Source organism: Anomalospiza imberbis, chromosome 9, assembly GCF_031753505.1.
Source record: "Anomalospiza imberbis isolate Cuckoo-Finch-1a 21T00152 chromosome 9, ASM3175350v1, whole genome shotgun sequence".
Taxonomy (NCBI): Eukaryota; Metazoa; Chordata; class Aves; order Passeriformes; family Viduidae; genus Anomalospiza; species Anomalospiza imberbis.
The window spans coordinates 13,492,165-13,506,222 of NC_089689.1; the positions used below are offsets into that span (position 1 = coordinate 13,492,165).

At 39.7% G+C, this 14,058-nt stretch overlaps 1 protein-coding gene across 3 annotated transcripts in view; it reads left to right on the forward strand.

Moving 5' to 3' along the window:
* Positions 1–14,058, forward strand: part of DPYD (dihydropyrimidine dehydrogenase) — a 340,814-nt gene that overhangs the window by 290,922 nt on the left and 35,834 nt on the right. For all 3 annotated transcript variants that reach the window (XM_068199754.1, XM_068199755.1, XM_068199756.1), the window contains exon 20: positions 3,594–3,773. In XM_068199754.1, the coding sequence (XP_068055855.1) occupies positions 3,594–3,773 (180 nt within the window). The remainder of the gene's footprint in view (positions 1–3,593; positions 3,774–14,058) is intronic.

The window sequence follows — 14,058 nt, forward strand, 5'->3', positions numbered from 1 at the left end:
TGCAATATGAATAATACATGTTACCTTCCTAAACAGGAAAAATGTAGCACCTTTCTCTTCAAGTCCAGCTTCTAGAGACCAACACAAGCAAGACAGCAGAACAGCACTTGTCAGCAGTAGGGCTGACAGCTTTGTTGTGACCTGGGCTTCACTCTGTCCCATAGGATGTTCCACAGGGCAGTCTCTCATCTTCCACAGAAGATACTTTCTACCTAAATGTTTCAGGTGAAAGGCTGGGTCAGTGAACAGCTGAATGTTAATTTACTCATTAAACAGATCCACTTGGATTATTTAGGATTAAGGGATATTAAGCAGGTGCCATCCCTGCTGTGCAAAGTCCCAGCACTGCTGCTTGCCAGAAGCAGGGCTGACAAACCGCACGCGCAGAGGATCCGGGCGCTCTGTTTTGTGCACTCAGCCGTAAGCGGCTTCTGTTGGCCACGGGATACAGACCACTGCTCTGGCAGAGCACAGCACAACAGGGCTGTGTTCTCACTTGGAAAGTCTCACTGCTGTTCAGGTTTTTGCTTCAGGGTCTAAAGGGAAGCACATTGCGCTGTGCTTGGTGGGTACCAGCCTGATGCTGAGGAGAGGGGCTGGGTGGGCAGGGCTGGCTGCAGTTCCTGCTGCTGCTCCATCGGTGTGCGAGGCAGGGACAGCAGCCCTTACACAGCACTTCTCACCTTTATCTCCTCCTCACGTGCTCTAATAAGACATTAAATGAGAGGTGGTAGCAACCATTTTGGATACAGCAATATCTGGGCTGCAGCAGAGGGGGCTCGGGCTTAGCACTGAGCTGTGCAAGGGAGGGCAGTGCCTGCTCCCAGTGAAGCAGCTGGAGCAGAGCAGGGCATTAATGAGGTGTGGAGATGGGCTGGTTCAGTTCTGTGATTTTTCCGGATGCCTGAGTTTGAGTCTCACCTGGTCTATTGCCGCTTCTCTTGTGCTGAAAAGAGGACACAGTGTCATTTAAACTGGTGATTCAGAGGCAGCCAGGTATGATGCTAAAAACCTCTCTCTGTGGTGTAGGAATTGTCATGGCTGATGGGTCATGGTGACCTTTTATCCTGACTTTGCTCACCACCTTTTAAAATGCAGCAAAGGTTTCTACACTGACTGATGGAAGATACTTTAAACCTAAAATACAAATCTAACAATCTGATTTGTGCAACATAAGCTCATAATTTTGGAATTTGCCAAATACATGGCAAAACTATTTCAGTTGGTTTCGTATGTGTTAATGTTTGAAGCTCTCTTGTTCTAGGAAAGGCCCATAAACATAAGCACTTGCTTTTATCCCAGTGAAATTAGTGAAAGGTATGTCTTTTGCTAGTTATCCACACCATTAGGCACCATAGTCATAAGGCTTCTACAGAGGAGGAAGATTGTTTGAGACCATTTCTTTGTTCTAAGCCTTTCCATGTCATGTAGAATTTTTCTTTAGTGCAGACATTTACATTTTTCTAAAAAGTTGCATTTTGCCTTAAGTTCTGGAACTTTCTTGGCTTTCCAGGGAAGACAAATAGTGCATTGCATATAGAATCACAGGGAAGACAAATAGTTAGCTCTTAGTGTGTTATTATCTTACACACATTTTTATGTTATTGCAGTTTATAACACTGCACCACAAGCTGGAAAACAGTAAAAGCCTCTTTATTTATAAGATTATTACAGGTATCCTCGGGTGTATCTCATGTGTATACATCCTGTCAAAATATTTCAGGATTTTGACAAAAGTGTCTGAACTTGTTTCAAGTGACATGACATGGCTTTTAACTGTATTTTTTACAGTTTTAGTATTTTTAAGAGTAGATAATAAAAGTGTTACCCATGCACTAAAATAACCCATAGAATTCCTTGCTGTACAAAAAGCATCAGTGGAGTTTTGCAGTTAAATAACCTGTACAGGAAGTAATTATGATGCTCTCTATAATTGCCATCCAAAAAAAAATACAGTCTTGAAGCCTGTGGAAGGTGTAACAGACCTAATTAATGCTCACACTGTTTCTCCAGAGAAACACATTTTTTTGTAATGTAAATGCACTGCATAGAAAATGTTATTGTGCTTATTTTATAGCTTTTTTTTTTCTTGTTCAGTAGTAGTATGTGGTATTTCCCAATGTGATGTGTACCTATCTTCAGGACTGCAAGCTGTATTGTCATTTCTGAAAAGGGGAAAACAATAGTATATTTCCTGTGCTTTTTAAGTGTTGATGTCAATTATGGTCTAAAGTGTGTTTCCACGTCCAAGAAGTGTGGATGTGTTTGTGCATGTCTGTGTGCACCAATTCATGTTCTAAAGTAGGTGGCTATTTCATTGTTGTGTTCACTATGTGTGCACGGAGTCAAGGTATTATCAGGAGCATTCCTTTCAGCTTTTACAATAAAAGCTGAATCAGAGGCTGAAAACATTGACACATCTGGAATTTCAGAGCATTTCCAGGGACTGATAATTAATGGCACTCAATCAACCCTGCACCTTGTCACTGATGGCTGATTAGAGTTTAGCTAATGAGAAGGTATTCAGACAACAGTCAGGGATTTTTTTATTCATGTCAGTATGTTTGGGGATCTCTGTGGGTTTAAGCCTGAGCTGATATCCCCAACATGCTCTAGAAGAACCCATGTAAATGGTCAGACTATTTTCTGCTGTCAGTAGTTTTGTGTGTACATGTTAAGCTCTGCAAATCAGGGATCACTACTTTATATGTTTATAAAGCTATATTTATATTTATGCTTCCGAAGTATTTAAAATAAAGTGTCCTGGCATCCCAGTTGCACTGAGTGGCAGAAGGTGATTGTTCTGTTCTGTTCCTGGCAATGCTCACCCCATACAGGTCAGGGTCTGTTTATTGAGTGCTGTTTGCTGAGACACTTCCATTGGATCCAGATTCATGTCAGGGCTATCCAGTGGAATGGCAAGAAACAATGGGCACAAATTGAAACACAGGAAATTCCATTTGAATATAAGAAAAAAGCTTCAAGGGAGATTGAACACTGAACCAGGTTCCCCAGAGAGGTGTAATTGGAGATATTAAAATCCTGACTAGCTACAGTGTTGGGTAGCCTTCTCTAGTTGACCCTTCTCTGTGCTGGAGGTTGAATAACAGGATCTCAAGAGATGCTTTCCAGTCTCAGCAAGTCTGTGGTTCTGTGATTTGCTAGGCTGGGACCTAACTGGTTATGCCTGTCCTTGCTGAACAGAGCAGGCTGGGGGGTACCACTGAGTGTCTGCAGGCAAAGCTCTGAGCACAGGTGGTGGTTTGCCAGTGTGCTGGCGTGCTCAGCAGCAGCTGCCCAGCAGGCACATCTGGGGCTGGGCTTGTAGGTTTATCTCTGAACAGCCCTCAGGTCTTGTCCAAAGGCTGCTGCTGGGAAATCTGGGCATAACTGGTGTTATTGAGCCCTTTCTTTCCTGAACTGCAGTGGTGACATCATGACAGGATTAATCAGACAATAATCCTGAATCCTTGTAGTTCTTTCCCAGTGGGGTTGCAGGAAGGGCCACCTGATAATCAGTAAATCCAAAGAGCTTTCTAATTCCATATGCTTCTCTGCCAGGATGGAGCTGATAACTGACTTGTATCTTGTAGGTGTGCAGTGCAATCCAAAATCAAGATTTCACTGTTATTGATGACTACTGCACTGGACTGCAAGCTCTTCTTTACCTGAAAAGCATTGAGGAACTTGAAGACTGGAATGGACAGAGTCCAGCAACCATGTGCCATCAGAAAGGAAAACCAGTACCTAGAATTGCTGATCTGATGGGAAAGGTATGTTGTTTTACTGCCATTCCTATATAGTAACACTATGTCTTTGTTTTGAATGTAATTCCATAATCATTGTATGCAGTTTCTTCTACTTACCTTGATTAATCACTGCTGCTGTCATAATTAGTCACCAAGTCATTTTCCTTCTGAATATTAACAAATATGTAGGCAGCTTAAGAAGACAAACTTGACTTGATACAGACTAACATTTTTACTATAAATATGATCTCTTCATGTGATTCATAACATCATGTCTTTAAAAAAATATAGGATGTAAAATTAAAAATGCATTAGAATAAGTTCTAGAACTGCTTGTTTTAAAGAAACTCAACTGACTTGAGATTGATCCTAATATTGTGCCAGAAGCTCCTGGGTGTTTTAGCCAGGGTGCAACATTCAGGAGACATGCAAAAACCCTCTTGCACTGGCTCTGACCAGCTGAGACAGGTAGTCACAGACCAGCTGTTAGCTGGAACATGAGATCAGGTAGGAGTGGTCCTTCAATCACCATACCTGAGCATCTCGTGGGCTTTCATGTGTGCTGATGCCCAAATCCTCTGCAAGACAGGGAAGTTCTAAGTGAGGATTGGTGACACCAGACAATTTAATAAATTCTGAAAGATCATTTAAACCTAGAAAGTCTGTGATGAAATAGGAATGTAAATCATGGTCAGCATGAAATCCTATCCTCTGGACTGTCTTTCCTCTCTGCTCTAGTAGTTCCCTGCTACAAAAGCATTTTTGGAGATTTTTGACAGATGCAATGGGTTGCAGCTGCCCCAGCCCTGCTCATCCCTCCACCAGGGCACCTGCTGATCCATCCTGAGAAGCAGGGAGGTGTAACTGGCTTCCTGCTGATGCCCGGCTGCCTCCTGCTCTAAGCAAAATACCTGCACAGCAGGGAGGCCAAGCTTTTGTTTCTGGTTACTAGAGGGGATCACTTTGAAGACTGATTTCAGTTATACATCATGCCTATTGATTATCCTTCCAAAAATCTGATGTACGACTGCTGAAAATGTTGTAAAAAGTAAAGAATTACAAAAGAATAGGATTTGGAGTGTCAAACGCTTCCAAATCTCTGCTTATCATTGCCGATGACTGGAATTGGATTTAGCAGGAGATTAGAAACTCCTATTGTTGTTGTTCTCTGTGGAGCTCTGAAAAATTATAACATTGCCATCAAGGAGGAAAGACAATCCTGTTCCTAAAGCTCTGGATAATACACTGCTTAAAAATAAACCAAGATATAAGCAGTTTCATTTTCATCTACTTATGTTAAGCAGTTAAACCAGGCTCAAAGGGTTATAGCTAAACTTCTTTCCTTTAACACCTGTGGAAACCTACACAGCATTTCCAACTCATGTTACAGATTTGTTGTAATACTTCTTTCAAGCTGCACTCGGTGTTCTGTCTTTGTATTACCTGTGTATTTTACTAAACAGGCAGCCATTGTCAAAGATGTTTCTCCTGTCCTTTTGAATGAGGGAAAAAATTTGTAATTTTTAGTCTTTTTTTGCTTGTCACTACATTGCTAATTAACTTTAAAAAGGTTGTATTAAAATATGCTTTAAGGAAGCATTTAATAATTCAAAGGAATCTTAACTTGAAACAGGTCACATGAAAAAGAATAAAAACAAAGTCCTATGTAATCTTGTGTAGCTGGCTCTGTTAGATATTTAAAAACATACAGAATATAATTTATTGTGTATTCAAATTAGCACTGAATTATACCATTGTAACATTCCTACTAAATAATAGCATTTAAAGTTAAGCAGGCTGCATTGTTGATAAGCTATTGATACATTTTAGGCATAAGCTCAGGATGGCTGTTTGTCCAGGAATGAACAATCAAGGGAAAAGGAAGAAAAATAATATAACTCTGGTAACTGGAAATACCATGATAAATGATCCTACTAGGGGCAATCAAATACAAAGGCTTGATACCATTAATATTTATAATATCCTAATTAGCAAGACTGTGCCTAAGCAGTGTTATTAGTGTAACTAATTATGTTATCATAAACTAAGTTTTCAGTATTGTAGGAATCAGTATTCTTACTTTCATAAATTATTATCAATATTGGATTTCATGTACTTGTGCCTAGTAAATTTAGTTAAGTGCTGTAGTTTCATCTCAATTCAAACACAAATATCTAACTTGCTTGGCAGCAAGTTATTAACATGTTTGTGAGTCTCTTGCTAAAATGAATTCACTAAAATGCATGTCCTTAATCTCTGGAACAGAAAAAATAACCTATTGATATGTTCTCATTGATAAAATAATGTGTGGGAATGTATATGTTATAAATGAATAAAATGTGACAGTCAAAATCCTGCCTTATAGAAACATAAGGAGTTGTCCCAATTTATGTTGGTACATACCATGAGATGAAATCCAGTTTCTTCAGTAAGACCTAGTAAGAAGCTAAGCAGCAAATAAAGATGAACATTTGCCTTAAAAAAAAAAAAAAAAAAAAAAAAAAAAAAAAAAAAAAAAGTAGATCAGTAGAAAGTAAAATCAGTAGAATTTACTGAAAAGTAAATCAGTAGAATTTGCTGATTTTGATATATGTTATGGGTTTGGTGCAGTAGATTTAAAAATACACAGGAATCATCCTCCTTTATGTTACAAGATTACTATTATTTTCAAATAGAATCACAAGGATAGGAAGTTCAGACATTTGACATTTGACATTTTAATAATAAGGAACTGAGGGAGAATTATTTTCACCAGCATCAAGAACTATTTGCTTCCTGATTGTATACAAATTCATTGAGCCTCTACCAGTTTTAAATAAATTACAGATTTAGGAGCCATTCTGTTCCCAGATAAGTATGTTCATAATGGTATCTGTTTTGATTCACAGTGCAATATTGAATGTTAATGTCTGTATTTTTATGTAATGGTGGACTATTCTTTTTATAATTCATTGTCTATCCTGGTTTCAGCTTCAAAGAGATGCTGACTGCAGAGTGTTGCCACAGGAGAGTGACACAGTGGAGTTTTGTCATTAAATATTGTAGTATTTGATGACCAGAGTAAACTAAAAGATGGTTTGGGTTGTTTTTTGGTTTTGTTTTTTTTTTTTTCCTGTGGGAGGACCTGACACTTGAAACATTGGCACAGATGACTGTCATTTATATCAACTCTGAGTCACCTTTGCATGGAATAAAAGTTGTCAGCCTGTCTCACGTTTAATCTTGATGTGCAAATCTTGATGCTGAGATGAGAGAATGGCAAAGTAAAGATGACACCACAGTGCTTCTCACTGACTCATTCAAGGAAGAACTTGTGTAAAAGCACACTTACCTCAGAGTGAATTTAGGACTAAGATCAAGTGTATGATGCAGTCAGGAAGACAGTTAAGATGTAGTGCACACTCTTGCAACCCAGAGTTATTAGGGTGACTGCATAAACCAGAGGGCAGGCACAGTTGGTGTCCTTACAATACAAAATTAATAGAATTATGTTTTAAAATAATGTTCACAAGTTTCTCAGGAACATAGATAACCAGGAGCAATAAAGATAACTGTTCTCACTAGGTATCTGAACACAGTGTAGTATTCCTCAGAGATGCAATTTGATCCCCTGTGTGTCTCACAGTCTCACCTTGTCTGTTTGTTACAGGACTCTTTTTAGTTGCTCACTGGTCTTAATCCAGAGAGCTGAAGTGATTATGTCCCAGAAATGCACTGTGTCAGCTGGTGATCACAGAAGTGGTACAGTGTGTCTCTGTAAAAACTTCCATTAAAGTCGGCTATAAAAATCATACTTAAGGCAGTGACTGCTGTACATGCCAGCTAGCTAAACAAAAATCTTGCCATTTATTTAGTTGGTAGGTGTGGGTTTATTGGAAAAGAATATATATGGATGTTTCATACTTTGCTTTCAGCACCAGGAGTTATGAACAAGTGAAATTTGTTTAATCATGTTTAAATGATAAAAAATTTAAAATAACAAAAACTAATAATTTAAGCATCTTGATCCCAGCAATATACAAACCCCCAAACAAGCTCAGAAGGTAGTTCTCAACTGTTAAGGTTGTGCTGCACTAAAAATGTTAAAATTGTATCTGGCAAAATCACATTTATAGACAGTGGCTTTATTCACCGGGCAGATTAGAGAGAATGATGCTATACATGCACAGTGTACGACTTCAATGAAATTTCATCACCTTAAATTTAGCAACCTTCTGATTTTCTTCTCTGAATGGACTTCCCATTGGAACAGACTTCCCATTTGGACTAAAATACTCATTTCCTACAAGTTATCTGTGGGTACTAAAATATGAGTCTTACAAACAGTATAAACCTGATAAATTCTAACTGTACTGCAGTCAAATCTAAATAGTCTTTTGTATGGCAGAGAAAAAGCCTTGCTATACCGACCAGACTTCATATAAAATATTAAATTAACTCTTCTATTAAATAAATAAATTAAATGAGAACTCACAGCCATGGAAGAACCACTGTTGCATCATAAATTTTGTCTGCCTTCAGATTCTTCAAGACCTCTGACCTGACTACCATCACTGAGCAGAGGTTTTCACCCTTCATTTTTGGAAGTGCTCCTTGTTCTTTAGGAAAACAAATTTGCCCAGTATGGTAAAGAACTGTTACCTTGTTTTCAGCACTGCATAAAAAAAGGTAGAAAAAATGGTATTTGTGGCTGGAAATACAGACTGTTTAACATATGTTGATATAGAGATTGCAATAACATAATTAACATTGGGTGAAAAAACCCATTTTCCCATATTGCTATCACCAGTTCTGAAGAAGAGTCGGGGGAAAAAAATTAGCTTTAAGGTGTGGTGTATTGACACTGGATGGATGCCAGGTAACCACCAAAGTATTCTCTCACTCTTCTCTGCAGCTGGACAGGGAAGAGAAAATATAACCAAAGGCTCGGGGGTTGAGATAAGGAACCAGAGACATCACTCACCAATTATCATCGTGGGCAAAACAGACTCAATTTGGGGATATTAATTGAATTTATTACCAATTAAAATCAATGCAGGATAATAAGAAGTTAAACAAATCTTAAAAACACCTTTTTCACCCACTCCCCAGCTCATTTCCAGGCTCTCCTTCCTCCCCTAGTGGCACAGGGAGACAGGGAATGGGGGTTGTGGTCAGTTCTTCACACGTTGTTTGTCCCACTTCTCAGGGACAGGAGTCCTTCCACTGATCACTACATCAGTGCACGGTCCCTCCTGTGGAAGACCAGTTCTCCCCAGACTTCTCCAATGTGAGTCATCCCCACGAGCTACAGTTCTTCATGAACAGCAGTTCCATGGGGTGCAGACCTTTAAGAATAGACTACTGCAGCGTGAGCTCCTCTCTCAGGTCTGCAGGCCAGGAGCCTCTTCCAGTGTGGGCTTCCTGCAGGTTCACAGCCCTCTCTCAGGCATTGCCCCACTCCAGTGTGAGGCTCCTCCACAGGCTGCAGGTGGACCTCTGCCTCCCCATGGACCTCCAAGGGCTGCAGGGCACAGCTGCCTCCCCGTGGGCTGTACCAGGGGCTGCAGGGGAATCTCAGCTTTGGCACTTGGAGCACCTCCTCCCCCTCTTTCTTCACTGACCTTGGGGTTGGCAGTTGTTCCTCTCACATGGTCTCTCTCCTCTCTTCTCCAAGTGCAATTACCTCTGTGCAATAATTTTTCTTTCCTTCTTAAATACATTATCACAGAGGCATTACTGTAATTCCTGACTCACTCATGGCCAACCACGGCTCCATCACTGGCTGGCACTGGCTCTGTTGGACATGGGGAACCTTCAAATGGCTTCTCACAGAAGCCTCTCCTGTAGCTCCCCCTGCTACCAAACCTGGCCTCACAAACCCAAGAAAGCTGTTTGATCCTCTTTCCTGTTAGCTAAAACTTGGACCTGAAATATGGCTTTCAGCCAGACAAAGCCTTTTAAGTATAAACCAGTATTGATCAAGAAACCTCTTACTTTAGGATATTATGGGAACTTGCATCAGCACACACAGGGACTCTTGCTGCAAATGCTTGTTGGGTTGCCCAAAAATAAGGCTCTGCCAAAATATGTCTGCACCATTATCTGCAAGCAGATGAAGAAATAAGTCCTTTCCTTCTGCTCCCCACTTAGTCTTTCAGCTCCTCATCTGATGATGAAATGCCTCCACAGGCATTGCTTCAGGTGAGAGTCTGGTGGTTCTCTGTGGGGTATCACCAGCAGTGTTTTGGGGAGTGCCAGCAGAGCAGACTCTGCACCCCACTGCACAAGTCATATTTACCAGCTTTGCTGCCATTGGTGAACCTCCCAGCCTTTCAAGATGAGCTCAATTATGAGTCTGACAAATTTGTTCAAAAAAAGGACCACTTTAAATTTTTTTTTCCTAATTGTTCTATTATGGAAGTTTATGTTGTGATTACCTACAGTGCTGCTTCTCACAGAGAGAGCAGGTTACATAAAATATATCTTCCCTAATGGTGAAGCTATTTGCAGTAGAAATGTATAAAACAAAAGGAGCTAGGATTATTAAAGTGCATTTAAAATACTTTAATCTTTGTGGGGTTTATATGTACTGTATTCTACATTTGCTTTGGGCATGGAGTTTAAAGTTTCAGATGCACAGGCAGTAAATGTAGCTATTAAGAAAATCATGTATTTCACGTTAACTCCTTGGCTGTGGCAGTTTTAGTGCATTCACTGCTGGCAGTGGACATCAAGCCAGGAAAATCCAACTCCTGATGCAAAAGGATTTTAAAAAAAATCCAGGCACTGCCAAAAATACATAATTCTTTTTTTGTACTCTGCAGTTTGTTTTACTTAGGGAAACGGCCTGGTCATACCCTGCAGCATGCATTCATTACAGTGATCTTTGACTGGCAGATGCAGAGTAATAAGATGCATATTTTAGTGCTTATTATAATACCCTGTCCAAAAACAACTTGACAAATTTGTGATTTCGACAGTATCTCATTTTGCTGGCTGCAGTGCTCTGTGATTGCCTGGTCCACGTGGCTTCCAGATTATGCATACCACCAATACTGCTCATTAAAATGGCCACAGTTCACCAGTTTCGGTAGCTTGGAACGAACTTGGAATGAATTATTATACAACAAAGAGGCTGCTGTCATGCAGAACAAAAGACAAGCAAAAGAGAGCTTCGGCTTAATGAGGCTAAGTGAGTGTCTCCCCTGCATCACCAGCTACTTGATGGCCTTTGAGCATGGATTTTTTTTCTCCACAGGCCAAAACCTTTGGTCTATTATTTTGTGTTTATGCACCTTGAGGCTAATATACATTTTAATATGCTGCACATGGAGAAAAAAATCAGCCATTAGATTAGAACATGTGCACTCCCTGTTAAGTTAATGACAGCCGAACATGGAGATAAATTTAGGTTTTCATATTTAATTATAGCACAGTGCAGTACGTTTAGCAAGGATAAATTGCACTATTATTATGCTTCATTTTTTTGACATCTTTTCATATTAACCATGCACACTTACCCCCACTTCCTCCCCAGTGTCACACATAATGTCTCTGTGCATCATCCTTCTCTAACACCATTAATTTTTTATTCTGTACAGTTGTATATGTATTGTTGTATTTGTTACTTAGGGTTAGCTTGCTGGCTGGATAAAACCATTCAAAACAGCCCTTGTGTTAGATGATCTACATAGGCAGTAGAAGCAGAAAAGACATTAAAAGAACTGGCTTGTGTGGCCAGAAATGGTTCCTCATTCTGCTCCCAGAGCAGGGTTCCCAGCCCTTCTTCCCTGGATGCTTTCGGTGTGGTGTACACTATCTGACTGCAGAGGAGTAGCCCCTTTCTCAAGGAACTGAATAGGAAAAGCCAGAGAAATAGTGTTTGGAAGGTTAAATGAGTTCTAAAGCAGATTGTAGTTGGATAATATTAATATGGATGATGGTGATGTTAATATAAAATGTCTCTGTAACTTCATAAGAACTAAACCAGACCTAATGTTTTAGGTAGTATGTGGCATTTGTTGGGGTTTTGTACATGTGTTATCTCTATTTGTCAAAGCTGTTGCTCCAAGAATGGCATCAGGAATTAGGCCAGACATCAGCCTTACAGAAGACAACATGAAATTAAACATGAAGGCAGGTTGGCATGCAATTCAGTCTTTGAATGTTCTTATTAAGTTTAATGTGAATATTTGATAGTTTCTGTGCTGCCATGGATTTGATGGTGATGCTGGACTGTTTTTTATTACCTGAGAATGCTTTTAAGATTTGCTTTCAGCTCTGGTCTAAGCTATTCATGTAGCTGTAGTTTGTGAAATACATGTTTGCATGCTCCACAAAATTAAGGAAATACTGCTATTTTCCAAAGTGGATTAGAGCAGGTAATAACTTACAGGAAGAAGATTTTACTCCTCCTGCTGTGTGTATAAGCAAGCAGAAGATATTATGCTACAGGCTTATTCCTAGATTAGTCCTTATTGGATAGTTGTTTCGTGACAAAAGACGCTGTGGCTTGATGACCAGAGGGTCATGACAGGAATAATAATCGCCATATGAAAGGGTGTCTGGATCTGGGTGATAAAGCATTCCTCATCACAATCAGTCAGCACTTGCTGGTGCAAGAATTTTCCTCAATGGCAGAGATCAGCTTTTTCATATTAATTGAGAGCCAATCGGTCTCTTTTCCTCTCCCTCTCCTCCTTCTTTCTCCAACCTTCAGTTGTGTACCAGCTTTCCTGCTAAAGAGTATTTTCTTTGTCCGGTGAAGACAGATCTTGGGGATGTTTAGGATGCTGCAGTATTTGTGGGATTGGTATTAGTTGCAGAGGCTTGCTTTTTGTGTCCTCACTGAGTAAAGCCCAGGTCAGTAATGATTGATAGCTAATTGTCTGCAGTTCAAGCACTAGAAAATGGGTTGGCAATTAATTTATATGTGCAAAACTCTTCTCCCTGATTTTGTAAGTGCAGATTTTGATGCAAATTGCATTCATGAAAGCAAGGTTTTGGCTTTCAAAATGTAAGCTATAATTACTAGTGTGAGAACCTGATGATACAAAATTCTTCCTCTGGAATCTAACTCTAGTGAGAGAAGACATTTATTAACAACATTGTATATTTCTAAGCAGTACTTCTAACCATCTTTTAGTTCATTAAACCCTGGTAAAATGCTTGGTATTACATGAGGTGTAGTCTCATGAAGTTGCAAGCTGTATCCTACAGATATCCAGATGGCTTAGAAATAGCTGTGCAATCAGAAAGGCCCCTTCTGTATCCACAGGTAGTTATTATTAGTAAAACCTGCTTTTATTTATGTGTCCCCATGTTGTTTATGGTACTAATCACAGACACATACTGATGTGCAAGAAAAGACTTGGACTTCTACATTCTGAAAGAATCATTATCCCTTTAAGGTTCTCATCCAAGAAAGCTGTTTATTTGGATAGCAAGGTACTCTGTGGGCCACAATTTCCATGCAAGAAAAGTGCAAAATTGAGTAGGTGGTATTGGTCATAGACAGCAGACTTAGAATTAATTTTCAGCCTGTTTTCCAGGAACTCTTAATTTTTTGCTAGTTTTGAGAGGAAGCTTGCAAGAATATCTCTCAATTTTCTTAGGAACACATTTGACTATAAGAATCACCTCAAGTTTAGTGGCATGCACATATATATGAGAAGTATAGAAGGAGTTATTTATGGGGAGAGGCTAAAGAAGCTAAAAGTCCTAAAGTGTCCTGCACATATGATGTGTGTAAACATAAGAGGTGGAGAACTTGGTGATGTACAAATATTTGAAGTTTTCAGTCAGTGAAGAAAGGCGGATTTTCTGATGCAGAATGAAAACTCTACTGAGACTGATGAGTTGAATTAGGAGGGGTGGGAAAAAGTGTTCAGGAAAAGTAGGAGAAAAATTATCCTGATTGGAAGAAAAGTGTTTTTGTAGGAATGACGTGGTTTACTGCTGTGCTGCTGAGATTAAAGGTGGGGAGAACTTGTAAAGCTTGAACGCATAGAGTCTAATGGAAATACTGCTGGGAGAAATTTTCAGTTTCCAGGACTATGTGCTGGACTTGCGGACTTCTCCTGTCTGCGCAAGCTAGACCCTGGCCCTTTCCAACATTATAGCTGTACAATAGGAGCTACCCATGGAAGCCACTGGATCCTTATAAAGTGTTCAGACAGTGACTTACTGTAAGTCACTGGAGCTGTAAGTATCTAGTAGTATGCAATTCAAATGTCTTTTTGCTTAAAGAATAAGATCAGACTTAAGGAACATGATTATGACCTTTCCCATTTACTTTACTTTTACTGCTATAGAAAGCCCTTGAAGG